This window comes from Gossypium hirsutum, chromosome D12 (assembly GCF_007990345.1).
Source record: "Gossypium hirsutum isolate 1008001.06 chromosome D12, Gossypium_hirsutum_v2.1, whole genome shotgun sequence".
Classification (NCBI taxonomy): Eukaryota; Viridiplantae; Streptophyta; class Magnoliopsida; order Malvales; family Malvaceae; genus Gossypium; species Gossypium hirsutum.
Window position 1 is genome coordinate 60,888,402 of NC_053448.1, and position 14,958 is coordinate 60,903,359.

General features: G+C 30.9%; 1 protein-coding gene and 1 long non-coding RNA gene across 2 annotated transcripts; one reads left to right on the forward strand and one right to left on the reverse strand.

The window, feature by feature from the left end:
* Positions 1-4,079: 4,079 nt before the first annotated feature.
* On the forward strand, positions 4,080-5,164 carry LOC107947681 (probable WRKY transcription factor 30). Its single transcript, NM_001327536.1, is given in 3 exon segments — positions 4,080-4,335; positions 4,413-4,541; positions 4,664-5,164. Coding segments are annotated over 3 exon segments (861 nt in total). The 5' UTR covers positions 4,080-4,081; the 3' UTR covers positions 5,142-5,164.
* Positions 5,165-8,136: 2,972 nt separating this feature from the next.
* On the reverse strand, positions 8,137-11,490 carry LOC107947682 (uncharacterized). The gene is made up of 3 exons (XR_005921989.1): positions 11,222-11,490; positions 9,681-9,740; positions 8,137-9,032 (listed from the first exon to the last, which is right to left on the reverse strand). It is a non-coding gene; the product is annotated as an uncharacterized lncRNA (long non-coding RNA).
* Between the last annotated feature and the right edge of the window lie 3,468 nt (positions 11,491-14,958).

Below are 14,958 nucleotides of genomic sequence, written 5' to 3' on the forward strand. Positions count from 1 at the left end.
TTCTTTGTAGATTGATGTGAAATTAGTGGATCGAATCAACACATTAAGGCACACTATTCAGATTATTTCGGTAAATTTTATTATGCATCTTAAGGTTTATATGGCATGTATAGTGTTTAATTGAAAGGAAGTGGAGGTGTTATAAACTTAGTTATCAACACTTTTCACTAAAACAGTTTTGGACAGCAGCAGTAGCCCGACTTTGAAAATTCATCAAATTTTGTGGAAATCGAATTAGAGGTTGAATAAAATATGAAATTAAAGCTTATTGAGTCTAGTTTTACATAGAATAAACGGTGTAAGCAAAAGAATTTCATATTATGAGATAATTAATTTTTAGTGAAGAAGGGTCGAAACTGTCAGACAGCAGAACAGAGATGACTTTAAAGAATAAATTGTACTTATTAGCTAAACCATAAATTTTGAAAATTTTATGGTAAGAAGATATGTGAGTCTAGTTTTATAGAAATTTAGAGAATCTTAATTCGAAGTTCCGTAGATCAAGATATAGATAATTTAATGACGATGACTTGAGTGGACAGCTTTGATATGATCATAAGTAAATAGTGGAATTATGTGTAATTGTTTTGTAAACTCCGATAACATTCTGTAACCCTATTCCGACGAAGGATGTGGGTTAGGGGTGTTACACATATTTAATCAATTAATTTTATGTTTTAATAATTTAGATTTTAATCCATTTAATTAAACTAATTTAAAATTATAAGATTTACAAATTAAATCAATTTAATTAAAGTTTGAGTTTAATTTTTTAATTAAAATATATATTATATAATTAATATTAATTAAAAAATAGAGAAAATATAATAAATAATGAATTAATAATTATGTGATTAATAAATATAGAAATTATGATATGAATTTTAATTGTTAAATTAAAAGCAAATAACGAAAATTTCATAATTGAATTAGTGATTGACTCAGTCAAGCTATTAGTTTATTGGTCTTGTCAATTCGATCAATTTATCTGGTTCAATTAAATAAATTATTAAAAGAATTATAAATAAAAATATTTAAAAAAATCTAGTTCATTTTAAGTGATATATATCAATTCTCAAATCAATCCATCTAATACCTATCCTTAAATATGTAGCTAGACTGGTCAGACTTGATTCATACGATTATGCAAACAACAAAGGAACAAGACAAAGAAAGAATAGCAGCCAGCAAATGAAAGTCAGTGGACCCAACGTCTAAGACCAGGAGTCGTTAGTCCAAAACCACAAGGTCTACGGTACTCAAATGACTGGATTGGAGCTGACGAATTCTTCAAAATAATTAGCACTGTCCGTTCTTCTGATGATTGCCATACGGCGCCGTTTCGGTTCAGCATTGTTCCTTATATCATTTGATTTTTTTTTTCATTTAATTTTTTATATTTAAAATTTAGATTTCAAAATTCAGGTCCATTTTCAACTTTGTTATGATTTTTGTATTAAATTACTGGTATGGGATTTTGAAATTAAAAAGAAATATTTATTTGATAATCATGTAACAACAAAATAATATTGTAATTAACCTAGATTTAGTAAGAGATTATTAACGTTGTTAATAATTTGACTTACAGACTAAAATCTAAATGTATAAAGAGTATAAAGACTTTAAACACATTTTAACATTTTAAAAATATTTTCATTAATAAGAAACATAAACAACATCAATACATGGATATAACACATACTAGGAAGGACAAATAAAATACTACAAATTGTTGCACAAATATCACTATCCGCAAAAGAGGCTAATTGAGGAGAAAGATAAATTGGCGCTAACAACAACACTGGAAGATTAAAAAACTAACCATATATGCATCACCTTGATCAATTACTAATAACTACATCCTAACTCATCGTCGTACCACTCTAAAAACAAATTCTGATTAACCAATTGACCACTATCAAAAACCACCAAAAGACCCTTCAGTGATACACAAAAAGTCAAGTCTCGGATTATCCTCATCCTTGTTGTCATGGAGCCCAATCTCATGATCACCATCACAATACTATATTACGACAAAGTCCTTAGATTTGATAGTAAACATTAGTAAATTTCGTATATAAATCGAAACACAATTAAAAACAACTTTCAGGAAAAAAATGTGAAGTTAAAACTATCATAGCTTCTAAAGAAAACAAAGTGCTCCATTGTTTATTTACAATCTTTCATTAGGTGATGCCCAATGAGTTTAAGCCGCCATGGGAACAACTAGCAAGGGTGACGCTAAGGTCAGGTAAGGGTCTTGCTTCCAGAAAAAATATAAGTTTGTCCCTTTAAAATTGAAAGCTTTTTTTTTAGTTAGATATGACTTTTAAACTTTCAATTTTGTCTTTATTTTATAAAAAAATTAGGAAATTATCAGAATATTCTTATTCATTGATACATTGTTTTAGGAGTAAATTAAAACAATATATATATAAAAGCTTCTTATTAATAAAATTAAAAAATACATATAGGTTTGATGGTTAAGAGTGTTCATCGTCCCAAGTATAGCTTATGTTTGAGTTGCGCTAGTTGTACTTACTGTATGGGATTTACCATGTTATTATAATTCACAATATATATATAATTTTCTTATTAATAAAATTAAAAAATACATATAGGTTTAATTATGTTCTATGAACTTTTGAAATTCTAGAAATCTAGTGCTTTTATTTGTTTGATTTAAAAATTATAACTCAATTGATAACACATATTCAAATTCAATCCAAGTCAATTAACAACGTTATCGATTAAACTTAAACTTTTAAATCCAACAATTTGTTTAGAATTAAAAATAAATGAACTAATTTTTAAAAAAATGAAAAGTACAAGTACCTGGGACACAATTAGACCATATTAACTATGGAAGATAAACCTTTCCCGTCCTTCTCAATTTCAATATTGAGCAAATTGATCCCTCTAAAAAAACAAAGCAATGTATAATCCCTGTCAATTTTGAAAAAAAAAAGCATCTAAAGACAATAAATCATAGTATTAATGTTTTTCATTAACTTCATATAATTTGATTGGTATAATAACAAAATTTACCCCCATAGCTTACATATTATGTCTGTTTATATATGTGAAGCTAAATTTTTTTGAATCTTTTGGATTTAAAAAAAAATTATATACGCTTTCTTTTCATTCTTTTAGAAAGTAGGACAAAATTAACAAAACGTGCAAACATTGAGAGCTTAATTTGTTATTATATCAATCAAAATTATATACAATTATTGAAAAACATTAATTATCCTTAGTTACCTACTTTTCAAAATTGACATAGATTAAATTGCTTCAATTTTTTTAGATGAAATAATTTACTCAATATCAAAATTAAAATTGAAAAGTACTGGAAAGGTTTATTAGTACATTGCCAAGAAGCTTATGACGTGCATACAAAATTGGGTTAAAACATGCCATAAGTCTCTATACTCTTAATAAAATTATAATTTAGTCTTTGTACTTTTATTTATAAGAATTTAGTCTCTATAATTTTTAATTTTTAAAATTCAAGTTCAACTATTAACCCTGTTATAATTATTTTGTTAAATTCAGGTTCATTATTACTTCATTTTTTAGTTACATTGCTATTAAGTGAGTAACTTTTTTTTTTATTTCAAAGTGTCACACTAATAAAATTAACCAAAAAAATTAATAATATTAACAATTGGACCTGAATTTTAAAATCCGAAAAGTAGAGAGACTAAATTCCTAAAAATAAAAATACAGGAACTAAATTCCAACATTTTGAAGAGTACAAGGACCTATAGTATATTTTAACCTACCAAATGCAAACGCAATGAGTGAGTCACTATCGGCAAAGAAGTGTGAAAAGGGTAGTAACGTGTCACTGATGGGTCTTTTTGAGTGTTCAAAAATGATAGAAACAGTCAATCGTTGACTTTCGCTTTCCTTCCACATTTTATACGACCAAAGACCGTCCCTCAATAAAGAAAAGAAGAAAAATTCTCCCTTTTTCACCATCTTTCTCGCATTCATATAATGCATGTAATGTAATAATTTTTAATTTAAAGCCCTAACCCCCATTGTCTCCCTTCTTCATGGTTTTTGTTTTTCTTTAATGGAGGACATGGAAGAACGGGAACAAAAATGTCTGATAAATGAACTATTACAAGGAAGAGAGCTAGCTATGCAACTCCAAGCCCATTTAAACCTTCCTTCTTGTAATGAAACTCGTGAATTGTTATTACAAAAGATCCAAGCTTCTTATGACAAGGCACTTTCATTGCTCAACTACAAAGCAATCGGTAAGTCGGACACGATCGATCCGCAGCCGCAAAGTCTCCCCGTTCGTGACGATGCCACCTTGCAAAGGTATAGCGTAAAAAAACAAATACGTACTTATTGTTTCACGCGGTATACGTTAATTATGTGTATTCCTGTGCGTGTAGAAAAAGTCTGGCTAGATGGACGCAACAAGTCCGAGTAAGGCCTGGTACTGCAACGGAAGGAAATCTTGATGATGGCTTTAGTTGGAGGAAATATGGACAAAAAGACATTTTGGGAGCAAAATATCCGAGGTTTTTTTTTTTTTTTTGACACAGTCCTAGGTTGTCAACATGTTAAGGTTTGGGGTGTGTGTGCGTATATATATATGTGTGTGATTGAATTTAAGCTATGGGTTCAAATGGGTTACTTGCAGAGGATATTACAGGTGTACCCATCGGAATGTTCAAGGTTGCTTGGCGACCAAGCAAGTTCAAAGATCAGATGACGACCCGACGATCTTCGACGTTGCTTACCGTGGAAGGCATACTTGTAGCAACAACAATCAAGAACAAGGAACCAGTACCATAGAGCCATACCAACAGCAACAGCATATTGGTAACCAAACATACCCTTTGTTCCCTAATTACCTTTCATTGAACAGAAAGGTCGAAAACGATGTCGGCGACGGTAATCTTGAGACGGGATATCTTTCGCCTACGTCATCGTGTCCGAATCCGATGGGGGTGATGAACAATGGTAGTACTAGTGTTGCCATTGAGTCTGAGTTTACTGAGATTATTCGAGCTGCTACTTCGGCGATGAACGCTCCTACTGTCGGGTTGGATTTCCCGTTCGGTAATGCTGAATTGGATCCGAATTTCACATTTGATGACCATGGTTTCTTTTCCTAATTCTAAATCTCTGTTGCTTATCTAATTTCTCTAATTTCATGTTATAGTTTTCTCTGATTTAAAATTATCGAAAAATACTTTGTTGGTGATATGTAAGTGAATAATTTACTTATCAAAACAAGTAATTAAATATCAATGTGTGTATGTATAATCATCTCTATAAATAACATTAACATTAAATTAAATATTTAAATTAACTGAAATTTTATTTAATCAATTTTCACCAATTCAGTATACCGATTGAATCAATAATTTTCTATTCAACCCACTAATCCAATTTAATTCTACCAACCATAAAAAAATTTTAAATTTCCCCCAAAAAAATGGTTTACAAAGAGTTTCATACATATTTAAGAAACTTATAAATGGTGTTAAACGCACCGATATAATGAAATTAACTAAACTAGAAATTCTATTACATGTATATGCGTGTGAAAATTATAAATTTAGAACACAAATATATGTTTAAAATAACATACAACAAAAAAATGAAAAGTATGGTTTGAAACTAAGTAAGAAAAATAACACATAAACTATGTAAGATATTAAAATGAAAAAAAGAAGAAGATTAAATTGTTTGTCATGGTGTTGTCATTAATCTTAAGTTGGTGTCGAGTTAACTTGTGACATCATCTCAATCAAATACATTATTAATACATACAATTAATGGAATTAATAAAGTGTGCATAATAAAATTAAAATGTATAAAAATATTTTTTAAAAAAGCATTAGTTGAATGATAAATTAAGACTAAAATACTATATTACTTATTTTAATTACGGAAATTTCCTAATCAAGTCGGTGCTCGGTTGACTCATGACACCAACGTAATTAAGAGTTTAAATAATAGTGTAAATACTAATAAAAATTCTGAAAGTCGTGAGTCGAGTGAACATAACCATATAATACCTTTTTATGTGAATATAATTTATTAATCAAGCCTAACATAGCTTTTTTTATATATACAATACAATTTTAAACTCACACTCACACTCACACTCACACTCACACTCACACTCACACTCACTATACACTGCACAAGCGAACCTATGAATCGAACTCACTTTTGGCCAGCTCAATATAATTCAATGTATGATACATTAAGAACCCAACATTCGCACCCAAAAGACAAATCGGGCCGTGGTAAAGTTTATAGATTAAGTCCAATAGAGCCCATACACATGAAAATTTGTGTAATGATGAGTTATGTGATGAGGCACCATTCAATTTTTTTTTTATACAAGGTACCATTCCAATTTCAACCATAGGGTCCAGAGCTATAATTATTTTGATATTTTTTTCTGAAATTTGAGCAGCTGAGAAAATGATTTTTATTAGGTGGTCCAAACCTGAGTTGAAAATTGAATCAGGAGAGACAAAAGTTCAAAATAAATAAATGAATGAATTGGAATTTTAATTTTAATTTTTTGTTTCCAAGGTCCATAATATATATTAATAATAAGCCTCTTTAAGGCAGTCATGCAAAAATTTGGGCCTCTTTTTTGTCTGCTAGGCTGATACTGAGAAATCTTGTTATAGATTTGCATGCACATGGGACCATTATTATACCACACTTCATACCTCAGTTCTTCAATTATTCTTTATTTTTGTTCTTTTTTCTTTTCTGGAATTTATGATCTGTTTCTAAAAGAAAAAATATATTTCTTTTTACTTTTTATTTAGGCGAAAGAATGAACTGAGTATAGTGTATATACTAGCTGAGTTTTACTTAGAATGTTATCCTAAAGGAATAGTATTACAAATAAATTAGGAACTATATTGTTCAAAAATAATAAAGTTTTTGGAAAAGGGTGGTTTTTGGGAATGTTGTTAGGAGAAAGGAGAAACCCTTAAGAAGATTAGCGGGGGTGCATGCAGTAATGGAGAGGAGGCACTCTGCTACGTTGATATAGGTAGAAAAGGAAATACAGGGCACTACCAAGAAGAGCTTCTTTGGCGTTAGAAATCTAGATGTAACTGAATACTGGGAGGTGATCGTAACACTAAGAATTTTCATAGTCGTGCTTTGGTTAGGCGGCGACATAATCAAATTAAAGCATTAAGGATGTTAGATGACACTTAATGTTATGATGTTATGATGAGGGAAAGATTCAAGATACTATGGTAACTTTCTTCCATGATTTACTTTCGGTGGATAGTATATCAGCTGGCTAGCATCTTGTAAAGGGTTACTTCCCCAAGTTGAGTTGTGCTGATAGTGGGGTTTTAAAAGGTTTGGTTTGTAACACCCATCACCCGATCCGATAGCTGAATCCGAGCTACGGAATGTCACATCCGTTGGCGGAGCAATAACTGTCAAATATATCGTAATTATGTCATCTAAACATTAAATCATGTCTTACATACAATCATTTAATGACACATAACTTAAATCGAGTCTTAATCAAGCTTATGAAAGCTCTTTTGTCAACCCGAGCGTGAAATAGGACCAAATTGTAAAGTTTTGAAAATCCAAGGCCGACGTTGTGACATCACCTCCTCCATAAAGTTTTGAATATTCAAAATGCGAAACATGTTATCAACCAAACACATATACATATAGGCAAAAATTTTATCAAAGATCAACTATTAATCATGATTCAAACCAAACTATAATTTTCAAATAAACTCGTGTTTAAGCACCTATGTACATGCCACATAACCAAGATTTGAACGACTAAAATTCTACTGAATCGTTGATAGGATAGTGTGAGCTTAGTGGTGATCCAATCGATGTGTTTTGCAAAATCAAATATCTACAAGGAAAAATGAGATAACGTGTAAGCATTTTAAATGCTTAGTAAGTTCATATGAAATTTACTTAACTTACCTTGACAATACAATAATTTAGCAATTGAATTACATTGGTACCAACATGGCATACCATTGGCATCTAACACTTTCATGCATATTTACAAATACATAAAAAAGGTTAGTTCATTTGCATAACTATATCATGATACTTAAAACAAATGTATATATATACAATCCCTCCATCACATTTCAAATAGTATAAAAACTATGTAATTTTTGAAAATATAACAATTCAATCCATATTCAATCATTTCAATTCCATTAAACTACTCTTTTCATCTATTTTCGCCCGGAGACCCCTAGTAAATTGAACTTGGATATACGAGATTTATTTATTCACATAAGATGACAAAAATGTAGATGACTTGAACTTGTTTAGACAGAAAGTTGCCTCGTCAGTTTTTCATCCACCAGCCTTTAGTGTCGCAACATTCATGGAAATTGACTTCATAAAGGGCTTGAGGGTCACTTGGTGTCACAACACAACCTTGTTGGTGCCGCGACCTGGACGACAGGCCACTACTTCCCTTCACTTCAATGTTTGGCTTGGAGTCACAACCTCGAGGGCTTAGAGTCTTGATGTTACGACCTCCAAAGTAGACTACTTTAGGTTAAGTTTTGGTGAAGTTCAACTTCTTCGAGGTGATGGAAGGTTAGCGTTGCGACACATAGGCGTCCATGTCATGACGAGGATGGAAGGTCAATTTCATTAGACCTAAGCTTTGGTGTTGCGACAACCATAGCAATTGGCTTCATTGAGGGCTCAAGGGTCACATGGTGTCGTGACACGACCTTGCCGGTGTCGGTACCTGGACAACAAGCCATTAGGTTCCCTTCACTTCAACATTTGACTTAGATTCGCACCCTCAAGGGCTTGAAATTGTGACTTTGAGGCTCAGTGCCGCAACACCCTATACTCAGTGTCGTGACCTTCACAATTGGCTACTCTAGGTTAAACTTTGGTGAAGTTCAAATTCATTGTGGTGATTGAAGGTTAGTGTCGCAACACACAAACACCTATGTCACAACTTCCACAATAGTTGAGGTCCTCATTGATGTTTGGCCTTAATCACCTCTCTACATAAACGCAAATCAATCATTAGACCTCTAATGGCATAGTTTTGTCACTTTGTGTATCAAAAGTGATAAAAATATGATGAAAATTAGCATTGAAACTAAAAAATAATAATCAATAAAAACATTAAAAAAGACTTTTAAACTATTTGAGAATAAGCTCATTAACTGTAACACCCCTTAACCCCAAACCATCACCGGAATAGGATTACGAGGCATTACCGGACATATATGATAATTTACAATAATTCTTAAATAAATATCAAACATATTAAGATAAAATCATAAATTCATATAAAATTACAAATTGACTTTTTTTTTATAAAAATTTCGGCAGCATTTCTGCTTACTTTTACACTAAACCTCCTGCAAATAAAACCATAAATTTTTACAAACATAACCAATTCAGCCAATTCAACCAATTCATTTCATATTCTTATTTTCTATTCTAAATACATTCTAATCAAACTCAATTAATTCAATATTAATTTAAATTTATCAATGTACTAATTAATTTGAAATGGATAAATTTCTTTCATTGAAATTCTCAGATTTATAATACTAACATTTTTAGCTATTTATATTCAAAACATAATAACGTTTATACACATCCTATGTATATGCCACATTCTAAAAGAAAATATATATCACCAAAATTTGCTGAAGTCGGGTCTGATTTTGGACGCTGGCTCAATACTTGACTTCTACAACCTGCGCACGGAAACAACCGTACGCTGAGTATTTTTATACTCAGTGGTATTACCATAATTCAAATTATAATAACAATAAAGAATTATAATTACCAAGCATGTAATTATCCAATTTCTTAAATATCAATTAATTCATAAACTTTCATTACTTAACAATCACAGTAAAATTTATAGTTATTCTTCAATTTCAATCACATATCACATGTAACAATTTCAATCACCCTCATATTCAATACTACAATCGATCAAATTCATTTAATTTTCTCATTTCAATTATTCACCCTATTAACAATCTGGACTTTGACGGATACACGGATTCCAACCCAATCACACCAGTACGGCACATTGTGCCTAAAACGGTACATAGTACCTGATCAGTATACGACACATAAGTGCCTGAAACGACACACGAGGTGCCTGATACGACACACGAGGTGCCTGATATACGACACATAAAGTGCCTGATCGACAAAACCGATAAATCCCGTACTCTTCCAAATCCTATGGCATGCCAACTATATCCGACTTAGCCCGACTAGTTAATAGGGTATTTAAATTCTCAATTCTCTTCCATTTCCAATGCAAGATCACTTTTCCACTTTCTAGTCAATTAACAATTTAATACCAATACATATTTCAAATAATCACATATAATCATATTTTGATTCAATTCAATTCACTTTTCTATCAATACACAATCCACATTTTCACACATATTCATAAATTAATTCACTTTATTTAATTCATATTTTAAAATTCATTTTTCAATCAAATTTAAATCACTAATACTTTTTAATCAATATACATTTCAAATATTCACATATTTCCATCATTCAATTTAATTTGATTCAATTCAAGTCACTATTATCATTCCAATTGCTTACCTAATTTTTACTTACCATGCATTTTAATTAAAATATAACAATCAATAATAAATAAATTTAAATTATAGTAATACAAACCCGAATTTTGCTCGATTATTCCTCAATAACCTTCTCCTTTCCTTTGTGTGCCGATGCCTCGAGTTCTTTGTTAGTTACGAAAATAATAATAATTTACACCATCACTTACAACATTAATTTATAATAATAATAGAATTTCTATCTAATTTATACTTTAATTCTAATTTAATCCTAACTAAATTTATTTACTTTTCCAATTTAATTCACACTCTATTTCTATTCAAATTTCATCCAAACTAAATTTTATCTACTAATTTCTTCAGCATTTTTCACTAATTTCGAATTTCCCTCAATTTAATCCCTAAAATTCAAAACTTATAGTTTAGTTCACAATTTTATCCTTTTATCAACTCTAACTAGAACTCTATCAAATAAATCATCAATTCCATCATTTATTCAACATAAACCCTAAAAAAAATCTATTAACTTTCAAATTTTCAACTTAAATCCAAGAGTATTTCACTCTAGGGTTCCAAAAAAAAACATCAAAATGAAGAGAAAATGACTAAATTTAGCTTACCAATTAACTTGAAGCTTAAAAATCTCAATTTCCCCTTTTCTTTTCTTTCCTTTCTTTCTTCCCCTGTTTTTCGTCTCTTTCTCTGTTTCTTTTCTAGCTATTCTGTTTCTTTTCTTCTTTGTTTCTTTCTTTTACTTTATTCCTAGTTAATAATAATAATAATAATATATTTTAATATTATTTACTTAAATGATAAGTAAATATGTAATAATTACTAATATATGTATTTCATTTTTCCACATGTCTTCATATGCAACATACATTTGTCAACTTTTTATTTATTTATTTAAAATATAATAATAATAATTTAATAATACTAATTTAATAATAATAATAATTTAATAACATTTTTTTAACACATAAAAATCTCAGATTTTTATACTTATGCGTCTCAAATTTGGCAATTGGCATAATTATCTATTTAGTCCCTATTATTTTCTTTTAATCTATAATTAAACTTTCACTTCTATTGCAATTTAATCCCTTTTTGCTAATTATTCCTAATTAAGCTAAATTCACCTATCTAAAACTTAATTAAACACACAGCTAGTCTAGTAAATATTTCTAATAATTATTTTCAAACTTAATTTACTAAGACGGAGGCCCGATAATGTACTTTTTCGGTGCTTGTGAATTTTAGGTCATTACATTAACTATCCGAGAGAGCATAATTTGATATATCAAATTATGGCGGATCAGGGACGTTTCAATTTATTTTTGCTAAGATAATAAACAAAATTAATGGTTACAATGTGAAATTATTGTCTTTAGCAAGTCGAGTCACACTTGCCAAGTTGGTGTTGCTAGGTGTACCCAATTATTTTATGTAAACCACCCTCCTTCCAATTGGAGTTATAGGTGTGGGGGGTGCGTAATAGGGAGTGAAAGCTACTGTCGATGAAATGAGAAGACTTTTGTCGAGTGATTAATGATGGAGGGTTAGGCTTGCGTCAGTTAAGTGTTGGGAATCAAGCTTTCTTGATGAAGTTGGGTATGGGGTACATAAACTAGTGTGATGACTTATGGGTGAGAGTGTTGCAAGGGAAATATAAAGTTGTGGATATTTACACAACTAGTATTACTCGTTCATGTTGTTCATTCATTTGGAGGTCTTTGCTAGATGTGTAGAGCCTATTATGTGAGAATCTAAGATGGAATGTTGGGGATAGGAAAAACATTTGGTTTTGGGATAATGCATGGTTTGGTGAACTTGGGTCGTTATGAAATTTAGTTTCAAGGTTTGGGGAACAGTTGGAGGATGTATAGGTATGTGATATGGTCAATTTGAATGGCGAATGAGACTAGAGACAATTTGGCCTTCAATTAGACTTGGGCACTTTGCTTCAAATAGAACTAGTACCAATGCCGAGTTCACTAGCTGGGTCTGATGTATGTTGTTAGGATGACAATTCTTTGGGTCTTTTCACTATTCATGGCACATATAAAAGGCTAGTAGGTGTTCTTTTTAGTAATGAGATATGGCAATGGAAATTGATATGAAAGGATGTCTTGTCGTAGCAAATACTATTTTTCTTATGGTTGGTATTACGAGAGAGGATATTAGGTAAAATTGAGCTTTACCGCAGAGGACTTTATGACAGTTGTGGTTGTGATGAATGTGGGGCGGAACTTGAAAATCCCATCCATGTTCCCTGAGACCGTGGGGTAGGTAAAAAAATATGGGAGTGTATGGTTCCAATTACAGAGCAAGGTACTTTCTTTTCAGTAGAACTTTCGAAGAGGTTGCTATCCAACTTTAGTGTCCAATAGGGGGTCATATGAAGGTGGGGGCTGTATGGAATGTACTATTCGATGTGGTCTATTAGCAGCTATGGAAAAATAGGAACTTGCAGTGTAACACTCCTTACCCGTATCCAACACTGGAATAGGATACGAGGCATTACCAGAACACATACACTTGTAAACGTATTTAACCGAGTTATAAAAATTTCATCTAAATTAAAACTTTCAAAATTATTAACATGCTTTTATAACTCTTCACAATATATCCTCAAAATATTATAATCTTAATAAATAGGGCCTACAAGACCCGATACATACTCATGCAATTCAATGCTTCATTTCCATTTCATTCAATTTGTAATTTCTCATGCTCACAATTTAAATCATATTACTAGCAATTTCCGTTTAATTCACATACAATTCAATGTCATTAAGTTTAACACTAATACATTTATCGATTATACTATTCACTAACACATTTATGAAATTCTCAATTTTGCAATGAAAATATCACTTTAGCTTAAATAACAACATCATCCTGATATAAATACACTACCACTTATCCATTTACTTTAATTCTTTTGGGCCCATTTGTCACTTACCATCCTTAATCAAATTAGGGAACGGTTATGGAAAATTGAGTACTTCACTTCCACTTTGCCATAGTATAACTATGGTCTTGCATATGATCACTTATCACTTTCTGAAGCCATAGCATTGCCACGGTCTTACACGGATCACATTTATCACTTGTCACTTGTCCCTAATCAGATAAGTGTAGCTAAAGCTACCACTTATCACTTGTTACTTGTCATTGATCAGATAAGTGTAGCTAAAGCTACCACTTATCACTTATCACTTGTCACTGATCAGATAAGTGTAGCTAAAGCTACTACTTATCACTTGTCACTTGTCACTGATCAGAAATACTCAAATTCGACGTTCCGCTCAATTTGATAATTTATTCGATTTTCGCATTTTTATTTTATTCTCAATCCATCAACAAATATATATCATCATATATTATATGATTTATGAAATTAACATTTAGTCATTAAATTTCAGCCATATGAACTTACTATTTCATTACCTTTGCACACTCGTTTCCTATGCACATCACACAAGATATAAATATATCATTCAACCATAGTCGCAAGCTAGTGTATTTAAACATAACTCTTTTTTTGAACTAACTACATGATAAATCATTTCACTAGAGATTACATAATTTAAACCTTACCACCCTTTTCATGATCACAAGCATAATTTCAATTAGGCACTTACCATTTCAATGGATAACTTATAAATTTAACGTGGCATAATCTAGCCACTACTTGGCCAAAGCCTAAGCATGTACACCAAATATGTTAGCCAAATACACATATAGCATAAGCATTATAAGCATAGATGAGCACAACATTTATTCATGTATCACGCTTACCAACATGTGTTAATTCATAAACCATTCATGACATCATTTCATGCGAAATCATATACCGAATATACCATACACACATACTATGAAACTTTATTTTCACACATGAGCTTAAACCATGACCAATAATGCACAAATATAAGCTTCACTTCTATTTCATCGTTTATCAATTATAATCAAGCATATGACCAATTATACACAAATCATTCATATATTTCCTACATTTCCTCCTCCTCCTCTCCATTCCACATCCTTAATATGTATAACACACTTAAACAACATTAACTATAATTTCACTATTCACTCACATGTATATTCAAAGCTGTTTATCCGAGTTAGAGTCACTAAATTATTTTTATCCGGAGCTACAGAGCTCCAAATTAAGATCCGTTAATTTTCCCTGAAACTACACTCAAATATCTTCTTATCATAAAATTTTCAGAATTTTTAGTTCATCCAAATAGTACAGTTTATTCTTTAAAGTTTCCCCTATTTCGCTGTCTGGCAGTTCTGACCACTCTTCACTAAAAATGAATTATCTAATTGTACAGAATTTGGA